This window comes from Balaenoptera borealis (assembly GCF_965194805.1).
Source record: "Balaenoptera borealis genome assembly, chromosome: 14".
Taxonomy (NCBI): domain Eukaryota; kingdom Metazoa; phylum Chordata; class Mammalia; order Artiodactyla; family Balaenopteridae; genus Balaenoptera; species Balaenoptera borealis.
Window position 1 is genome coordinate 69,539,790 of NC_138875.1, and position 20,938 is coordinate 69,560,727.

At 47.7% G+C, this 20,938-nt stretch overlaps 1 protein-coding gene across 1 annotated transcript in view; it reads left to right on the forward strand.

Annotated features, from left to right (window-relative positions):
* The first annotated feature begins 462 nt into the window (after window positions 1-462).
* ZNRF3 (zinc and ring finger 3) overlaps window positions 463-20,938 on the forward strand; it is a 147,476-nt gene continuing 127,000 nt past the window's right edge. Inside the window, exon 1 of the mRNA XM_082355563.1 lies at window positions 463-1,028. Within this exon, the coding sequence (XP_082211689.1) occupies window positions 729-1,028 (300 nt within the window). The 5' untranslated portion in view covers window positions 463-728. The remainder of the gene's footprint in view (window positions 1,029-20,938) is intronic.

Below are 20,938 nucleotides of genomic sequence, written 5' to 3' on the forward strand. Positions count from 1 at the left end.
TCCCGTTCGATCCTGGGGGTGGGGGTGGGGATGGGGGTGGAGGACCAGGTGCGGTGGCTCCGCTCCCAGGAACTGCAGATTGGGGCGGGGGAGCCAGGAAGGACAAGAATCTAAATCTTGCATGGGAGCAGGAGGCGTGGGGTCTCCATAGAGGACGCACAACAGCCCAGAGCAGAATGCGGTCCCCATTCCCGCCGAACTTCAGCAACCGCGAGGAGAAATGTCTGCCGCGGAGGGCGGAGCTCGACCCAAGGGGTGGAGCTAGAGCGTGGGGGCGGAGCGAGGATGAGGGGGCGGAGCGAGACGGTGGGCGGTGGGCGGGGCTACAGCAAGGGGAGGAGCGCAGACGGCGGACGAGAGGCGGGGCTGGGGTGAGGGGCGGAGCGAACACGGGGGCGTGCCCGGCCATCCGGCCCCGCCCCCGCCGCAGGCGCGCCCGCCCCGCCTTCCCGCTCCCCCCGGCTGCAGAGGCGGTCGAGCGCTGAGAGGGAGGGGAGAGCGGGTCACGACGTTGCCGGGGCGGGGATAACCCCTCACGTGGAGCAGATGAAAGGGCCGCGGCGCGACGCCCGGGGGAGCCGAGCAGAGCCTGCGACCCACAAAGCCGCCGCCGCCGCCGCCGCCGCCGCCGCGATGGGGCTGTGAGGCGTCCGCCCGCGCTCGGTCCTCCGCCGGCCCGCGACTATGCCCGGCCGCGCCCGCCCTCCGCGCCCTCCCGCCGCAGGACCATGAGGCCGCGCTCGGGCGGGCGCCCAGGGGCCCCGGGCCGCCGCCGCCGCCGCCTCCGCCGCCGCCCCCGCTGCCCCCGCGGCCGCCGCCTGCCGCCGCCGCCGCCGCTGCCGCTGCTGCTCGGGCTGTTGCTGGCGGCCGCGGGGCCCGGCGCGGCGCGGGCCAAGGAGACGGCGTTCGTGGAGGTGGTGCTGTTCGAGTCGAGCCCGAGCGGCGACTACACCACCTACACCACCGGCCTCACGGGCCGCTTCTCGCGGGCCGGGGCCACGCTCAGCGCGGAGGGCGAGATTGTGCAGGTAGCTGCCCGCCGCCCGGGCCCCGCGCCGCCGCCGCCACAAGATGGCTCCGGGGGCTGCGCCCGCCGACCCCGCCGCGGGCTGGCGGGCGGGCGGGCGGGAGGGGCGGCGAGGAGGCCAGCGGCATCCCTCCCTGGCTGGCGGGCGGGACGCGGCCTCCAGGGCGCCGCCGCGGGGGGCGAGCGCACGTGGGGGCTCGGCCTCCTGTGGGTCCGGGGAGCGGGAGGGGGACCCCGGGTCCGGGCACCCACGTTGGGGCAGCCGCCTCGGGCCGTTGGGGCTTTCGGTTTGCCTCAGGTGGAAGTCCCGGGAACTACCTGTTGAATGCCAACTTCGGAAAGATAAGTGATGAAGGATGGGGTGGCTTGTTCCAGGTCGCAGGCTGTCCTTACCACCCGTGCATGTTCTTTTGGGGAGTAGCCAGCCTTGTCTGAGGGGCTGCACAGCATCAGGTTCTCCCCTGGAACCTGCCGCCAGCCTCACCTGGGCGCTGACCCTCCTGTGGGGTTCTGGACAAGCAGCGGCGGGAGGAGAGCAGCGGGAGCCCGCCGAGGACTGGGGATCGCGGGTGCCCTGGAGTGGACGAAGCAGGCAGCCCTCGCTGCATGCCTCAGATTACAGAGGGTGGGAGGGAGGCAGCCTGCCCGCACCTCGGCCAAGGACTTCTGCAGAGGGCCTGCAAATCGGGAGACGGGGTCGCTCACTGACAGGGCCTCCACCTTGCTCCAGATGAAAGAGGTGTGCATTCCAAAGGCTAGGGAGAGCTAGCTTTAAGCTGACCCCGCTCTTTCGAGGAGGAACTCTGAGCCCAAGCCTCTGCAGATGGTGAACTGGGTAGATGCCTTCCTGCTTCGGGGCTATGATTTTATCAACTTGTTAGTAGACAGCCAGCGCACTTACTGCGGTTAATATGCGTGCCTGGGAAGGGGGCGATTTGAAACGGTTGGCTTGTCTTTGAACCTTTTTGGGGGAGAAGAGTTGGCTGCAGGGCTCTAAGCTTTGGGCCTTCTGCACTTCACTCTTGGATGAGTTATGAATGAAGAGAGGGGGACCGAGTGGAATAACTGCAAGCAACCTTTCCTTTCCCCTCTCCTGGTGCAGACTCAAAGCCCTGCATGGTTAGGACAGGGAGCCCTGCAGCTTGGCCCTTAGAGGTGTGTCCTTACATCCCTATCTTAAACTTCTGCAGGATGAATAGAAGGGAAAACACATGTTGTTTGAGTTCTGTGACTACATATATGTTAAAGGATTTTGGACATTTTTTTTTGTATAATGTTATAATTACAGTCTTTATAAGATTTAGAGACCATGGTGTGCTGAAGATTCCTACACATTTCATTCGCAACCTTCAAGCACAGTTTGAATCTTAAAACTTACTCGTTGTGACTCCTTGTTTCTCTTTGAGGCTTTCACTGTGGCCTGATGCCTGTAGAAAATATTTGATTTACAGCCTTCTAAGAGAAAAGATGTTTTAACGTGGCACTTCACTTTTTGAAGGAGACTTTTGAAGTTTGCGATTTTTATCTGCAGTGTTTTTTAACTTGTACTCTGTCTCCCTGGTGGTTTGTCTGGCGAGCTATCCGTTATGAGTAGCGCTGTGCTTTGGAGATAATCTGGGGTTCACCATTTAATACAAAATTAGCAGTTTAAACACACCATTTGTAACTATTTTATCCTTGTGAGTGGAGAGATAATGTGTGAATTTGGCAGAAGGAATCTATTCTCTTTTAAAACTTTTTGAAGTGCTTATCTAACTCCTTTGTAGTCCATTAGCCTCGCCAAAAAAAAAAAGTCAACAGTTGCTAAGTAAAGAAAGATGACTTAAATGGTATTTAATAAGTTTACCTGTTAAGCAATCACTAATAGGTGTCCTTAATTCCCTTATAACTGCAGTAAGGCTGGTGAGTTTATCTGAGCTGTCTGAATAGTCATTTCTTGGTGTTCTCACTCTATATCTTTGATAACTTTATTGTGAGGCCTACTTGCCAAACCTCTCCGTGTGCACAGAAGGAGCTCAGCGTGGCTTCTAGGGCTGTGTGTGTACAGAGGCTGGCATGCTTTTATTATTTCTTCGAATACGGTTGAGTGAAGGAACTGGTGTGGCCCGTCAGCCCTGAAGAAGGTTTTTGTAAGGAAAGCTGATGTTTTAGGACTGCTGAGAGGGAACGTCACATTTTGCGTGAGAAATGAGAATGTACAAGAAACAAATTGGTGTTCAGCTTCAGATTAATCAGGTTTTCTAAGTGCCCTTGTTGAACTTTTCAAGCCTCCTTCTATTTACTATCTTGAAAAAACTCTGCATAATTTGCTATTTAATATTTTATGGTTTTCAGAGCAGAGTTCATTTTCCTTTAACGGAACCTAAATAGTAGCCCTTATAGGATTGCTTTTGTTATTTCCCGTGGGATTCCGCAGCTCTGTTGTTCATGCTTTAGGGGAGAAAAGAACCGTTTTGGGAGACTCTCTCCTTTAAGAATTCTAAGATAGGAAATTGGTTTGTATCACTGATTTTTTCCCCTCCCTGTTGTATGCAATGGAAGTATGTGTGTGTGTATGTTTATAGAGTAGATACCTTATCATAGTCTGGTTTGCCCAGATACTCCTAATTAGAGTACCTGTTCATTCATCTGCATGACTTGGAGTAGGGGGAGGCCTGGTTAAGAAGGGTGTGTGTGTGTGTTTGTGTGTGTGTGTCTGTCTGTGTGAGTGAGAGAGAGAGAGAGGTATTCAAACCTTGGGATTAGTCACAGGAGTCTTGGTTCTCTCCTTGTGCATTTTAGGCTTAAATAACTTTCCCAAGGTCATCAGTGTGCTCTGGAAAAAGAGAGATTTTTTTTTTTGACATCTTCATCTGTGAAAGTTGTGGAAACAGTGTGTCGGTATGAAATGCTATTCATTACTTTTATTATCTTATTTATTCATACAGTATTAAAGCCCATTTGCTTTTAAGTGTCAAGCATACAGTGTGAATGATGGAGGAAGTAATTACACTTCTCCCATAGTTCTGAAGTGTGGAACTTTAAAGGGTTCTTAGACATATTGATACATATTTCATCTTTGAACCAATTTGTTGCTATTAATGAGATCCTTATCTGAAACTTTGAGACTTGGTTGTTCAACTCACATGGTTAGTGATGTTAAATAAAGGCCCAATTAAACACTGGCTAGGGGTATGTGGATTGGTTAAGCAAACAAAGAAAATTTGCATAGAGGTGAAAGATTGTTTCAAAGTGGAAATGCATCTTTTCCCCTCTTGAAGTCAGATATTTGGAAATGCTTGAGAAATTCATTTGTAGAAGAAATCTGAATGGTAGGTTTTGTGTAACTTTAAAATCGGCCTCTGTGGATCCTGGGTTAAGTGTTGAATGGTCTTGAAAGCAGAGCTTGCTGAGAACATTTAAGAACTAAGCCAGTGGGACTTCCCTGGTGCAGTGGTTAAGAATCCGCCTGCCAATGCAGGGGATGTGGGTTTGATCCCTGGTTCGTGAAGATCCCACATGCCACGGAGCAACTAAGCCCGTGCGCCACGACTACTGAGCCTGCGCTCTAGAGCCCGCGAGCCACGACTACTGAGCCTGCGTGCTACAACTACTGAAGCCCGTGCGCCTAGAGCCCGTGCTCTGCAACAAGAGAAGCCACTGCAGTGAGACGCCCACGCACTGCAAGGAAGAGTAGTCCCCGCTCGCTGCAACTAGAGAAAGCCCGCTCACAGCAACGAGGAGCCAACGCAGCCAAAAATAAATACATTTATTAAAAAAAAAAAAAAATCACTAAGCCAGTGCCTTTAGCCGAGGGGTGAGAGGAGAGCTGAGTGGTGGGTTAGAAAGGCTGAGTGAGGTCCTTAAATAGCCAGTGTTAACTAAGGGTATCAGAGAGAATAATTTTAGGAAACTAATTCCTCTGCCTTGTTTCCCTGTCAGTTTGTTTCTGCAGTTTAGCGTTTGATCAAACACTTTCTTTTCATCTCCATTTTAAGTTAACAGGCCTGCCTCTAAAAATTGACTTGGCCTAATAGAACAATTGCGTGCTGACAGCTGACCTGGATTTACACAAAAAGGGACTGCTGACTGTCTTGTCAGAAGGGCCTTCATAGGTTAAAACCAAGCATTTGATTTTGGGAAAAACATTAGGGCTGTGTTTTGTGACCTTGTGAATTCTTAGGGGCTCTTATTTTCTGTCTTGTTCTCTGAGATGCCCTGGGGGTTACTAATACAGCTCTGTATGGAGATGAAAATGGGAGTGGGAGGTAAGTGTGGGGTCTGGAGACTAGAGAGGGTGGTGATGGCTTCCATTTAGGAGCATTTATTTTGTACCGGGCACTGTGCCAAGCATGTCATGTGTTTGCTCATCTAATCATTACTTTAACATGGAATCAACAACTGTTGTTAACCCATTTCACAGATGAGGAAACAGGTTGAGAAAGGTGATTTGACTTATTCAACCTCACACATCTGGCGCATGATAAAACCTGGGTTGAAACCCAGGTCTTTCTGGCCCCTTGCTTCCTATTATCGCCAAATAAATAGGACTTAGCCGGCTAGGTCTTGACATTAATTCAAGTCTAATTTTTTTTTAATTTTTAAAATTATTTATTTTATTTATTTAATTTTATTTTTTTGGCTGCATTGGTCTTAGTTGCAGCATGCGGGATCTTCGTTGAGGCATGAGGGATCTTTCATTGCGTTGCGGGCTCTTCATTGTGGTGTGTGGGCTTCTCTCTAGCTGTGGTGCTGGTTTCTCTCTAGTTGTGGCGCTGGGGCTCCAGGATGCACGGGCTCAGTAGTTGTGGCGCGGAGGCTTAGTTGCCCCATGGCATGTGGGATCTTAGTTCCCCGACTAGGGATTGAACCCGTGTCCCCTGCATTGGAAGGTGGATTCTTTACCACTGGACCGCCAGGGAAGTCCCAAGTCTAATTTTTAACAGTCTAGCATAGGGGTTCTTAACCCGAGGGACACAGACTTCCAGAGAGGGCCTGTGAACCCCTGAAATTATACATACAATCCCGTGTATGTGCACTTTAATTTTCCTGAGAAGATACATAATTTTTCCCCTTGGTGGGTTCTGTGATGCCCCTCCTCTCCAAGAGGAAAAAGAGAAGCACTCACCTAGTACCTGTCATCAAGTAGTGCATCACTGAGGATTTGAGTGGCGTGAGTTGTAGAGAGGTCTACAGGTTTATGTGTCTCCATCGAGCATGTTCATTTGATAGATTTCTACCAAAGCACTATTCTGTACCAGATACTGTATTGCTGTTGTCTTCTGGAGTTAACAGTCCCTTATAGAGCCAGACATGTGTGGATAAATGATAATTCTTCCCAACTGGGTTTCCCTACACAATAGAGCTCTTGGTCCTGAAGGCATCCATTGTCTCTAATGGATTAACTTCTCTCCTGTGCATCTATCTGATAGTAGTTAAATGCATCATCCTTGGGAGAAGTGAGAAGATAGTCACTCCAAGAATTTTGTGCATTTAATATCGAATCACTATGTTGTGTACCTGGAACTATACTTTATACTTAAGTTAAAAAAAGAATTTTCTGCATTTAGCTGGTGAAGGGCAAGAAGGTGAGGCTCAATGCAGGGTGTGAGAGTGTGAAGTGCAGATGTGTGTGCCTTTGCAGTAATTCACTGGAAGATGAAACGGAGTGTCCGTCGATGTTGAAATGCCTTAAGAGCAACTCCTTACATCTTCCTTGTGGACCTGGGCACAGGCCTGTTTGCTTTTGTTCATCCCTGGGTCCCCGGTGCTTGCTGCTTAGCAGACACTCACTATTAGTGAGTGAATGATGGATTCAGAGTGGACACCAGGCAGGCAGTGGGTCTTAATGGGCTTGGATTAATTGATGAGAACAACGTCATTTGCTTTGGCTATACATTCTGGGATTAGCTTTCCTTTTTGGTTGTTATTTACAGAAACTTGCTTGATTAGATGCAAAGAATGGTTCTGGTGGACCCACTGATACTATAATACCAGGTTGTATGAAAGTGACCTGTGTGTGTGCACATGTTCAGGGGCAGGGTACCTGACATAAAGGTCTGAAGGCGTGCTTTTCGTGGTAAAACACTGATTATTGAGAAAGCCCTAATGTGGACAGCTGTTACGGATGGACAGACACATGGAGAATAGTTCACAGCCAAGCCCTAGTGTCCCTGGGAATAACTATAAAGGTTTGGTATTCAGAATCATCATTAACCTGAATACATGTCATGTGAAAACTTTGCTTCTTGATGGCGTTTCCCACGTCTGGACGATGCGGATTTGCAGTTCATGACAAAAATGACTTTTAAATCCAACTTAATAATCTGAAGAACCAGACTCAGCCCTTTAATGTGTTCGATAAGGAGACCAAGGTCCAAAGAAGTGAAGGGCCAGGGCCATGTGGTGAGGTAGAGATGACCTTGGAGAACTGTCTGGGTCTCCTGACTTCCAGGCTTGGGCCTTCATGTCATCCTCGGCTGCACCTCGGCTGAGTGTGCCAGGGAGAGCCAGTAGAGAAGCGTGCTTCATGATCAGGTGTATAATTGGGGAAAGCCAGACCTTCTGAATCTGCACATTGGGTTTAAGTGGTTGCTTTTCTCCTTTAATTTACATTTTGAGTAGCTCAGTTTTCCTCTGTCAGAGCTTTTAAAAATAGGTAGTAATGATCATATGCTTTTGCATGCCAGGCCTTGGGCACAGTGCTGTGCTTACACTTAATGGACGAGGTAAATGGGATGCCCCGGGTTTTCAGATGAAGAAACTAAGCTCAGAGAGGTAAAGTCACTGAGCAGGTCGGTAGCAGGGATCAGATTCAAACCCAGGTCTGTGTGATCTAAGCCATTTCTGTTTTTACAAGACTGCTTCACTTGGCACTTTCTTCTGCTTGGGATGAGATTATGGCAACTGATGGTGGAATTTAGAGTCAGTAATCCAGACTGATGGACCAAGAAATGAGTCTGTAACTTCAACTGAGAAAACCCTCCGCTCTTAGAGATCTCTTCTCTCCCTCTCTCCCTCTCTTCCTTCCTTCCTTCCTTCCCTCCCCTTTTCTCTCTTTCTTCTTTTTTTAATCACACAGTCTCATTCTACCTTGTTTTTTCCACAAAGAGCCATTCTGCCAAGGTTGGGAAGAGGGACCAGTGACTTGAGTACACAACTGTCGCTCCGTGGCACGTCCGTTGTTTTTTGGCTTTGGGAAAGTTGGAATGGCCATGGCGCTCTGGCATTTAAAGGGATTTCTGACGTGAGACACACCTCCTTCCTGTGGCCAGCTTTTTAGAGCCATTTCGGAGCCTGCATGGCTTTCTCCAAAGAGGCCCCATCCTGTGTCCATCGCCTTTCTTACTTTACAGTCTGTATGTTCCCTGTGATTTGAAATTTGATTTAAAAGATTGTAAGAACCTAAAGCTGTGGCTTCTCCCTGCTCATGCCATCCTCCTGGCTGTTAAACCTTCCCATAGGTCTGCATTTCCGCAGTGGACAGGCATTCATTGCTGCCTTCTGTCCCCCAGACCCTGTGCGGGGTGAGGCGGCAGGTGGGGATGAGTGAGACACTGGCCTTGCCTGCAGGCAGCTGAGTGGAGGGGGCAGACAGCGTGCCAACCACAGGTCCTCTGGTGGAACACACCTATGGGATACTGAGGGTACGCCTGGCCCAGGTGCTACGTGTAGGCCTGGGCAGCCCATTCTGAAGAAAAACGTCTGTAATGACACAGTACATGGATTTGCGCCTTCTGGCCCTTTCTGACTCATTTTTACCTACCTTTGAGGTTAAAGCTGATAACCCCTTCGTGGAGACGTGCCTTTATACCTGTCAAACAGGATGGGGAGGCCGTAAAGAGTAGAGGTTCTTTGTTCCATTTGCAGCTTGAATGAGATGTTTTAAAATCTGACTTTTAGCGGCTCTGTTGACTCATGATAGTGTGAAGAGAATGAGGTCAGCTGGCCTATTGTGGTTCAAGGGAGAGCGTTTTATTTTTATTACCCTTAAGATGTGTTGTAAGACTTGATATTAACCCCCTTCTTTCCCCAGCAGCCAGTCTGTTATGGTTGTTTAGAAACTCAGTGTGTAGAGCTGATTTGGTGAAAACAGACTTTGATGATTCTAGAAGTTTCACGGGGGAATTTATGTTGGAATGGGGACTTCTGGTCTCCTGGTGTAGAAGCTGCTGCATTTTAAAAATAGGAGAGTAGGGGTGGTGCTCGATTAGGTGTGTGTACGGGAAGCCATTCAGTGCTGTAAGAATTTAATTAAAACTTGATTTTCTACTTAAACTGAGTACCCTAACTTGTCAGCAGACATTTATTGAGTTCTTACCATGAATACAGCCTAGAGAAGAAACATATACACCCACAATACAGTTTGTGATTTACAGATGTCATTTTCATGATTTCTCCCATACATATTTGGGCAGTTGAATTAGCTGCACTTAACAGAGGAAACCAGGGCTGAGAGTGTAAGTAAGCTTCTCAAGGCCACAGAGCTGGGATTGAACTTGGGTCACTTGAAGACAAAGCTCAGTGATCCTCTTGCTTAAGGACCTGGGTGTATTTTGATACAATTTGGGCAAAAATGTTAGAATAGATTCGTTTTACATTACTTCTTGTCAGGGCCAAAATTTTCCTTTAAAAAAAAATCATCTAACTTATTTTTTAATCATAAAAATAATACATATTATAGAATACTTGGAAAATACAGAAAAGTATGAAAAAAAATCAGTCCCGCTGCCTACACATACCTCTGTTAACCTTTTGTGTTTTCGTATAGATTTCCTTTCTTTTTTTCCTATGAGCTTGGAGGGATTTTTAAGAAAATTGGAAAAAGCATTACATAGTGTTTATAACCCTTCATGTACCTTAATTATTTTCCTCTTACTAATAAATACTCTGAAACATTTTTAGTGTCTTGTTTTTCTTTATTATAAGTAATGCTGTGAGGAACATCTTTTCTCTGTCTCTTGATTGTCTTCAAAGAATCAAGTTCTAGAATTGGGACCACTGGGTCGAGAGGTATAAACGTTTTTCATGCTCTTGTTATGTATTGTCAGTTTGCTCTGCAGAAGAGTGGATCTAGTTTACACTCCCCAACCAGGTCAGCACACGTGTTTCCACACACCCCCACTCACAATGGGTAGTATCTGTTTCTTAAAAAAAAAAAAACAAACCTACATCAGAAAACAATTTCATAAAAGTGAAAGGCTATATATTCCTATCACTTAGTAAGTGGTAAAGTACTGGCTTTTCCCCTCTGCCATGAGGATCTGAGTTATGACCAATGTCTGCATCGAAGGGAAGGTACCTGGCGTGGTACCTGGGTCCCTCCCTTGTAGGCGTATCTGAGCACAATCCAGGAGCTGCTACCCTAGCGTTCTGGGCAGGGTCATATCGGCTGGCCAGGCAGATGGCCATGCTCCGAGGCCTAGAGGCGGCCTCAGGGGAGGGACCACTGTGCTGTCGGCACACCCCGTGGCAACTGATTGTGGCCCAGGTGGGTGCTGCTGCACTTGATGTTTTCTGCCCTCTTTCCCTGTCCTCTCATTCAGAGTGACGCCGTCAGTTTGTGGTGGGCAGAGATGCATTAGAGCCAAGCACCAGACCGTCAGGGTGCCTCTAAACAGCAGGCCCATGGGCTGAAAATGGCTTCCTGCTATTTTGTTTGATCCCTGTTAAAAAATCTAGAAATTTTACATAATAATCTGGAGCTTTGGCTCTTCTTGAAAAATGAAAAGATCTGGCAACGTTGGGCCCACATTCCCACGTGGCGACAGCCTGCCCCAGTGGAATAACAGCTGCCCTCTTCAGATGGGACACAGGCCCCAGTTTATAAGCCTCTGTTGCAGTGCTGCGGCTTGCTGCGCACACTGTAACGATCCTGTGTCTACCAGTGCCTGGGCCCTGTGGGCATTGACGTTTGCCATCCATTCTATCGCTGGAAGTTCTGGAGCTGAAAGCTTTTAAGTTGCGCTTGGCAGGTCTCTGTTCTCTCCTTTCTCGGCCATCTGCGTGTCAGATGGCCATTAGTGGCTTTATGACACTTCACCAGACCATGTGAGCCTCAAGTTCTGCTACCGGGGAGGGCTGCACCGGCCCTAGGGTGACCAGAGTGTTCTCTTCACTTTGACACAGGGGCTTTCATTTTCTAGAGCCATTTGGCCTGTGCCTTCATTATGATCTTTGTCCCTTCTCTCTTTTTGCTCCTTGGTTTCTTTTGACTGCGAGAGTCCTTGATTGAGATGGAGGGCACCCTGGAATGCTGTGGCTCTGCTCTCCTTTTACAGTGAGGGCACTGTGGGAAGGTTCCTCAAGCCTTTGGTCACGAGAGGAGCTGGGGTTAGAACTCGGGTCTTGGTGTTCCCAGGTGCTGGTCTTTCTAGAGCGGCATCCCACTCTGATGCTCAGGTTCCAGCAAATCTTCCACATGCTTTAGGGGCCCCCATGAACTTTCACCCGTATTATCTTGTTTCATCCTCCCAGCTAGGAGCGCCTTCCCTGGATTCTACCCAGAAGGCTGTCTGCTGTTCAGGTTGTCCCGGTTGCCAAGGCTTGTCCCACACTTGACGTAGAATGCTTTTCTTTGTACCTATTGTATGCTTTTACTTAAATGCATTTGACATTGTGTGTTCAGCACCTTTATGCGATTTTTGGAACCATCAATGGGTACTCGGCGACTTGGCATCTTTTCAGAAAGTGCCTCAGTCTTGGAGTAGGTGGGAAGCAGGCAGCTAATGGCATGTAAACAATGTTGCAAGCTTGACTTGCAAAGCCATTTCAAAATTTAAATCAAGGTAGCTTGTGGCCAAGTCAGAGGAAATGAACTTGTTCTTTCCTTGCTGACCTTACTGCTTCATGCCAGGTGCGGCCTAAGCATCTCCCTGCCTCACAGTCTCACTCCTCCCAGCAGTTCTTCCCCTCCCCATCAGATTCATCTTTCCAAAGTAACCTCTGATCTTGTCATTCCCTTGATCAAAATCTTTCAGTGCCATCCTGTTTACTAGCGAGCTGAGCACAGAGATGGCCTGGGATGCGGGCCTGGGTCCTGTATGTTCCCGCCCTTATTTCCTGAATGGGTCCTGGGCTTTCCTCCCTTTGTGCCCTTCGTTTTGGATTGCCCTTCTGTGGGAATATGTTTCTACGCCTCCACGTTCCTGACCCCCACCTTTGCCCCCTACCCTCCTACCGTCTCTCCCAATGCTTTCACCTATGGTCAAACTTCCAGCTCTTCCCATCAAGTGTTTCAAAGTTCTACTGGTGGGTTCCTTCGACTGAAGCACTCCATTTTTCACTTCTCAGCTGGTCTTCAATACCTTATTCTTTGTTTTCTTTTCCCCACAAAATCACAGCTCCCAGCAGAGCGGGCTTGTGTCTTACTCATCCCCCTATTGCCCTGCAGTAAAACTCTTAAATATTTACTGAGCTGAAATTCCTCTAGATCATGATACTTTGGGATAGGGTAGTGATGGAGATGTTAGTGTAGCCAGAAGAAGACTTGGCTTTTTGAGGGAGAGCTTTCTGTGATTGTAGAAACAATTCACAAGACATGGGTATGTCCTAGGGCTATTCCAAGTAGTTGGGAATGGACCAGACTCTGAAAATAATTTCACCTTGCCTCTGTTCTCCAGGCCTGGAAAAAGGAGGTGGGATCAGGATGTAGCACCATCTGACTCCTCCCAGGCTGGCGTGTGGCTGCCTGGGTGCAGTGTTCAGAGCATGCTGGGGAAGAGACATCTCAGCCTGACAGTAGACTTTTAGGGGGTATGTTTTATTTAAATATGAACAATATTTTGGTGTCACTTAGAAAACTGGCATTTTGGGGAATAGTAAAAGTTACATGTAGTTCCAGAATGACCCATCCTTACTTAAATTTATACCATATTGTTTCCTCGATCCCCCTCCCTCCAGCCTTGGAAGTTCTGGCTGAGCCTGTGTTTAGGTGCTGGATGGGAAGCAGTTTTAAAGGACTACAGTAGTATTTCTAAAGAGACCAGCAGACTGCAAGTGGAAGAAATTTAGATTTCAGTTTAATGAATGTGATTTTCTACTCTTTAAGGGCCCCACTATAAGCATTTGGGAATTATTAAGTTATTGCTTTGTTATGTACATGTTGGCATGTTGAAATTTTTTTTGGTTATTGTTGCTGTTTGTTGTGGAACAGTGGTTATTATATGGGTGCTGGGGCCTCCAGGAATATTCCAGAGTCTATCCATGACGTGTTATAGTTCACTTGTACTAGAGGGTTGTCATGCCTTTTCACGGCATGTCCACTCCGGAAATGTTCCAGTGCCCATCAGTAAATGTCACCCTCACTCAGGGAGTTAAATGAACAGCTAATGTGTAGTTTTGAAACTTTGGAGTTATTAGGTTTAAATCTCTAGGACACATTTGCTTGGCATTAAATGTACCGTATGAGTGATTCAAGTTCGAGAGGCAATTTTTGCATTTCCTGACTCTTGTGTTTAAATTTGCAGTCTCAACATTGCATCACCGTAGGATTTCACATTTAATGAATATTTATGTTGAGCCGAGTTCTATACGAATGCAATGGTTTCTGACTTGATTATAGCTTGCTGTGTGCTGTGGCCAGGAGTGCCCTACAGACAACAGAGCTGGCACACGTCTTAGCAAGCCAGGCCCTGGCGGATGTGGTTAGGGACCACAGTGACTGGTGCTCTGGTTGCCATGCCAACCTTGTTTTTGGAAGGGGGAGGCTCTGAAACAGCAATGGGATGGGGGTAGAATAGTTTTGAATATTCCAAGTGAAATTATTCCGTATATGTGTTCCTACAAGAAGATGTAGAAAACTCTAGAATTCTTACAACATGCTCAGATGACATTAATTTTCTTAATAATTAATTTTTAAAATTTACTTAGGCAAGGCTGTTTTAATTGTCCTCTTGCAAACTTGTCTAAGTTCACGTATGAATGTCTTCCCTACTTGCTGCAGGATAAATAAGGAATCCTCTGTGTCTTACTATTTACAAACCCTCCCACCTCCTGCCAACATCCCTTGCCCTCTGGTAACTCTGATCCAGTGATGGCTGATTGGGGGAGGGGATGGGAAAGAACAGTAGGCGGGATGGTTGGGGGACTCCCCCTCCCCAGCTCCTTATCCTCATTCCTCCCTACTTCCCATTTCAAGAAGGCTTATCCTCTCCCCTCCCTGATCGTGTATATTCAGCAAAGACCATGGTGGCAGGTGCCATCACCCATAAGTGGGATCTTAGGATGCCCAGCTCTCAAGGTTTGGCATTCAAGAGCTGAGAGAGGAAGAGGAGTGATGTGTCTTGGCATCCAGCACTGGAATTCTTTCGACCCCTTTGCATATGGTATCCCGCATAATTAATTCTGTGGTGCTTGGGGTTGTGCAGTGAAAGGTCCAGAAGGGAATTGATCAGGCCTGGTAAGCCAGATGGGAGCCCCGGATGGCAGGATGGGATGGGACGCTTGGGCACCATCCTCTGTCTTAGAGCCCCTCTACAGAAGGAGACCCGAGCCACCGGAGGCTGGGCTTGTGCAGCTTCAGTAGCTCAGGCAGTCCCATGATGTAGAGGGCCTGTCCTCAAGGCTCATCCCACAGAAAAGAGAGCACCCCAGCCCTTTGTAAATTTATTTATTTATTTATTTATGGCTGCGTTGGATCCTCGTTGCTGTGTGCGGCGGCTACTCTTCGTTGTGGTGCGCAGGCTTCTCACTGTGGTGGTTTCTGTCGTGGAGCACGGGCTCTAGGCACGTGGGCTTCAGTAGTTGTGTCACACAGGCTCAGTAGTTGTGGCCCGCGGGCTCTAGAGCGCAGGCTCAGTAGTTGTGGTGTACGGGCTTTGTTGCTCCGCAGCATGTGGGATCCTCCCAGACCAGGGCTCAAACCCGCGTCCCCTGCATTGGCAGGCGGATTCTTAACCACTGCGCCACCAGGGAAGTCCCTGCCTTTGATGAAAACTTACTATTTCAGAAGTAGATGCTGACCACACATCTAATCGTTGCTTGCTGACTTGGAGTCGCCTGTGTGACTTCCCAGTAGATTGTCTCATCTTCAGCACAGGGCTGGTGTCTCAACCTTTTAACATTTCCCCACTCCAACACAAAGGGTCCCTCTGTGTGAATTAGGAAAAGCTGTCCCTTCCTTAAGATACCTGGCTTCTGTTTGCCATAATGTGGATCTAGGATGACTCCAGAAGTGGACGGCGCCCCCTAGAGTTGTGCAGGCTTGAGGCACCTGTCTGCAAGTCGTTCCCTCCTCTCCAGCGCTTCTCTCTCAGCAGTTGTGATTTGCCGCTTCTAATTTCTGTAGTCTATTCCTAGAACACCAGGGAACCACGTTTGCCAGAATTGAGTGTAACATTAAAAAACAAGATACCAAGGTGAGTAAGGAGTTTAGTACACGGATTCTTGACATCTCCTTTGGCTGCTTTTTTGCTTTGTGCTGACTGGAGCGGGGTCCTCCGGCCTTGGGTGCATTACAATTAAATGGATAGGCCTTTTGTGGAGCAGAAATGGCACCACCATTTTATGGGAGAAGATACACATGTCTTCCTAGTAACCAACTTAAAAATTAACTTTCTGTCTATAACCTGATTTGGGTGTAAGTTCTCTTTAGTTCTGTGTTACAACCTTGAACCAACTGTATTTGGGAGGAGTTGGGACAGCACTTCCGTGTCATGGGACATTGGTGTGGCTATTAGAAGCAGGAGTCTGCACCTTTGCTATGGAGACACCCAAGGTTTGTCGGGTTCCTTAAACTGTGTTGTAAATTTTGCAGAACAAAGTGGTTCTGGATTTCCTTTGCTGATGGGAGAGGCAGCAGAGAACCAAGTCTGGAGCCAGACTGCCTTGGCTTGGACCCGACTCTGCCAGTTACCTGCTGTGGAAAGGTGACTTTGCCTCTCTGGGTCTTAGTTTCTTCATCTATACAATGGAGTTGTGTTACTCACACCACACTCTTTGTGTCTAGTGATGATAACGATGATGATGAAGAAAATAACATACAGAGTTACATAATGTTCGTCACATATACTAACACTTATGTTGTAGTTCCCAAATGGCTGGAAATTTTTATTCTAAAGTCGTAGTTTATCAAGGTTAAAGAATCCAAAGATGCTAGTCATTGACAAGAGGAGTGATCATATTGTAGGTATCATTTCCAACATGCTCAGTGCTGACCACTTGCATCTGTGTCCTTTCTCCCCTGGAAGCGCTCTGCGAGGGGCCGGGGCCGTTCACACCTTGCTGATCCCTGGTTCCCTCCTTCAGCTCTGTGTCCTGGGTGGGGGCGGGGGCGGGGGGGGGTGTGGGGGGTGTTTGCTGCAGCTCCATCTGCTCATCCCTGCGCGCTACAGCTAGATCACCGTCCAGGCTCTGAGCTCTGTCACTTGGGCCCGTGTACACACACACACACACACACACACACACACACGCGTGTGAACTGCAAGTCCAGTGCACAGGAGGCTGGGTTTCTAGGCCAGCCTGTCTGTTGTTCCTGAGGCCACTTGGCTTGCACATGGGCGTGACTGCTCTGAAGGGAAGCAGCGTGGTGGCTTGCTTCTCTGGATCCAGCCAGGTCATGTGGAATGTTGTGATGTGCTAAGGCTGTGCTCTGGGGGCCTAATTATGTGGGACCTGTGGCAGGCACAGGTGACTTCAATGCTTGATTTGATCCGCTGTGCAATTATGCCAATGCAAATACTGTATTAATCTTAACCCCCCAAGTTAGGCACATGGACTTTTTCTAAAAATGGGAATGATAGGAGTGCATTGTGGGTTTGTTTGTTTTTTTTATAACTCCCCCCACCCACTCTGCCAAGGCTGTGCAGTGCATTCCTCTCCTTGAATGGAGACGGTAGTTTCTATCTCTGTCTACCCACTTCTCGCACATTCCTGAGACTGGGTGACGGAAAGATGCCCCTTTCCCTTCTGTGCAGGTGTGTTTTCTCCTTGCTTTCTCCAAGAGGTACCGCTTCTTTCTACTTCAAGGCCAAAGAATCTTGCTCCTCAAAGGATCTGCCGTCCTGATGGAACTTTCTTAAATGGGGACTCTTCTGGTTTCCTTAGGATCCTGTCCTGAATGTGTGTAGGGAAACTGCTCGGTGACTTCCTGCAGTGACCTTGAGTGTGCCTGGCGGGGCTCAGCTGTAATTTCTCGTGAGGCACTCGAGCGAGGTCAGGGCTTCCACTCGACACCCTCGCAGTGTCTTAGGTGAAGGGCCCACTCACAGGGTAAGTAGAATGCATCTGGTATCAGGAAGTGAGGTCGTTCTTACCCAGTCCAAACTGGAAAAAAGAAAAGCCTCTAAATAAGCAAGCAACCTAACCTCACCTTGAAAACGATTCTGGGCCAGCCTCCTCCCTTCTCTTCACTCAGCCTCTGAGCGGACCTGGTGGGATTTACCAGCTTTGAAGTCCTAAGGTGCTATTTTTAATACTTTTCTTTTACACTGCAGGTTTCGAGACCGATTTAACTAGATTCTGGAGGGAGCTCACTTTACAGTATTCTTAAGAGCTCGGACAGTCTTGAAAGAGTTAAACTCTAATTAGCTCATTCCTAAGGTATTTAATGCCCTTATTAAAACTCAACTGCTCGTTCGCTTTTTTCTTTAGTGAATCAGATTTCTCGAGGAGCTGAGCCCTCACTCCTCAGATCACAGGCTCACATGTTGAAGCTGGCAGTGCTAGAGGCTAGTTCCTATCTGTGTGACAGCATTTTTAATTTAACAGGACCGCCTTTGATGTTCCCAAATATTTATAGGCAGCTTTAGATCATTTCAGCGTGTGCTTTCTTTTTCTTTTCTTTTCTTCTCTCTCTCTCTCTTTTTTTTTTTCAAACTGGAGCAAAAGTTCTTCCTCATGCAACAGCCTTCCTTTTATCCTGTTAGTTTATTTTTGTTTCCTTTGCAGCTTTGGCGAAGGCTCTTTGGCTGCATTCACACACACAGGATTGACTCTTCCTTTTGCTCCTTTGGTAAAGGCTACCTCTGTGTATCATCTGCCTGCTTGAGATTGCTTAAGGCGCTTCTCTTTGTCCCTCGACTTTCTAGAGACTGAGGTTTTTTCTGATTTGTCTCAGGAATCTGCTCTCTGGCTGACCTGAAACCTTTTAGATCCATGCAGAGACCTGGGCAACGTGTGTGAAGGTGTCTCTTTATGGATGACCAGGCTGCGCTGTCCTGCTCTGCCTGTGCGTCTTGACCGGGCCTCAGCAAGTTATGATTTATGATGTAACTTTGGCAGAGACTGTTGTAGCTGGGGCAGGAAATACAGATAGACAGAACTCTGTTCTGATCATTGCAGGCTTGCTCCATTTGGCTTTGCTGGACTTCCTGGCCGAAAGTAATAGAGAATCGTCGACTTCAGACTCAGGAATGGGAAAAACAGAGCTGTGATGTAGATTTGTTAAACCATTAAGGAAAAGGAAAAGGAAACTTTGTACCAATCAAATCAAATGACAGGACAGAGGACAGTGGTTTCTCCAGCCTGGACTCTGGGTAAACATTCTGCTTGTGAAACAATCTAAGCTTTTTTTATTACCTCTCAGCTGCTGTCACTTACCCGGGCCTGGAACCTTTCCGTGGCTGCCTTCATCGCTGCTGGCTCTGCCTCCTCCTATATGGAAGGTTTTTGGGGCTGAAGGTCACATAGGTGGTTGGTGAAATATTTGAATGAATGAATACTGTCAGACATTGTCCTTGGAGCTTTACATCGTTGGTCCTACTAGATCCTCAGGACCATTCTGAGCGATAAGAGGTTCCATCCCTGTGTTTCTAGATGAGGACACCAAGGTGCAGAGAGGTTTAACACAACTAGTGAGCGGAGAAGCTGGCCTGGAGCGCAGGACTGTGTTTCCAGCCTCGCCATAACGTAGTCTGAGGTGGGTAAATCCGATGGCGGTCTGCTGATCTCTTACGTCTAAAAACCTTTTACATCTAACATCAGCTGTGAGTTGCATTCTGAGAGTTCAGAGTTGACCAGACTCTTGCCACGTAAGGGGCACAGTAGTGGAGAGAAGGGTCCTGGAGTCAGGCCAGCATTTGCATCCCGGCTCTGCCACTGCCAGCTCTGTGACCTTGGCCAGGTCACCCAACCTCCCTGAACTACTGTTTCCTCATCTCTGACATGGGACAGTATAGCTTGTACCTCCAAAGGATTGTGAGGATTAAATGAGATAATATATGTAAGGCATCCAGTAAGTGCTTAATACATGTAGTACCCGTGGCTTTGCTGCTATAGAATCGTCACCCTCAAGGAATTCACAGTCCTGCTGGAAGGACAGTCAGGTAAAGCAGGTGAACGTGGTAGCTTCAGCAGAGATGTGCTAGTGCTTAGCACGGGCCCAGGACAGAGCCACCGGCTTGGTTTTCTGTCTTCCTTTCATTCAGCAGATGCGGATTGAGTGCTTGCTCTGTGTGCGAGGCAGAGCTTTGAGTCACACTCCCCTCCCCCTCCTGAAATTTCCCTTTCCCTTGGGGGAATTTGAGTTAAAATGTTAATTGCTACCTGGAGAAAAATTTCCAGAAGTCATTTTCATATGAAATCCTAAGGTGCCAAATGGGCATTTGACAGTTTATCTCTTATGGCTTTGTGTTATCCTTCAACTGTTATTTTAACCTTATCTAATTTTCCCGGTCTCTCATACATGAAAACGGTACTGTCCTTGAGAATGTACAAGCAACTTGCCGAGGGAGCAGGTGGTGATCCTTTTGTTCCTCACAGTGCCCAGATGGTGTCCGTGCCTTCTCATGGTCTGGTTCCGTGGGGATTTTGTTGATAAGATTTTGCTTTGATTTGGTGTTCCAACCCAGTGCCATATTCGGATTTGATTACCGGCACTGTAGCTTGTTTCTCTGCTTAGTTTCATTGTCTCTGTCATTGGCTGTCTGGAAACATAGGTCCCATTCTTCACCTCCCCACCCCTTCACAAGCCGCGGGGATGGTTGTGCAGGAGAACTTTTTAACTAACCACCGTGTGCATGGTCCAGAGTGGATGGTTCATAACTTTCATTTGTTGAGTTGATTGATAACATATTTAACCAAATATGTTAAATATTTTTAACAAGTAGTACAAGTGAACAAAAGATACAGTTGAAAGGCAGTTGGTATTGTCTTCTATATACTTTAAGAAACCAAATAAGCCTTTTTTCTAAAATAGATTTAAGGTCATTTCTGTGCCTTTCTCGTAGAGTTAGCGAGCTTTCAGTGGGAGGTGGGTGTTTTCTAAATACACTGTTGATTTGAAGCTAAGATGATGATCTAACTACTTTTGGACCATGAACATAATGTTAATTTTTTACCTGGCTCTGTTTGAAGGTACCACCAGGGTGGGTCAAATCTATTCAGCATTGTTGGTACCCATGCTTTCTTTAAATAGCATGCTTAACTTCACATTAAAGTAGCTTATATTCAGCTAAATCAAGCACTGATTGATTTAGGAGGAGGGTTTGGAAGAAGGGTGAATGAGAGAGAGAAGACAGCATGCGACTGAAATTTGCTGCAGGTCAGCTCCGTAGTGTCCATGAGAATTGAGCAAAGCCGATTTCTTTCCAAAGAACCCCCAACAACCCTCGATGTTTAGTTACCTTCTCTTGGGCATCTTGGTGGCGTCCTTTTGTCCTTGGTCCCCAGTACACTCCAGCCATGGATAAGGATAAGGCAGTAGTGTCTGGAAGCACATCTCCAAGCAGTGTTGGGTAGTGTGCAAGGCTGTTTTGGAGGGGAGACGTGGGCATCACTAACACATTTGGACAGAAAGAAGTCCAAGAGGGTTGAATTAGTCCCCCTGGGGCCTGAATGTGGCGATGTTTATGTTTTCTAACAGTACTTATGGACCATCCACTTGCCCCATGTCCTATGGGGTGTGTCTGCCCCCACTCTGGTTGTCAAAACTAGGAGCAAAAGCCATTCCACATCGCACCCCTTCCTCCAGCTCAGTTGGACTGCCGCTTGCAC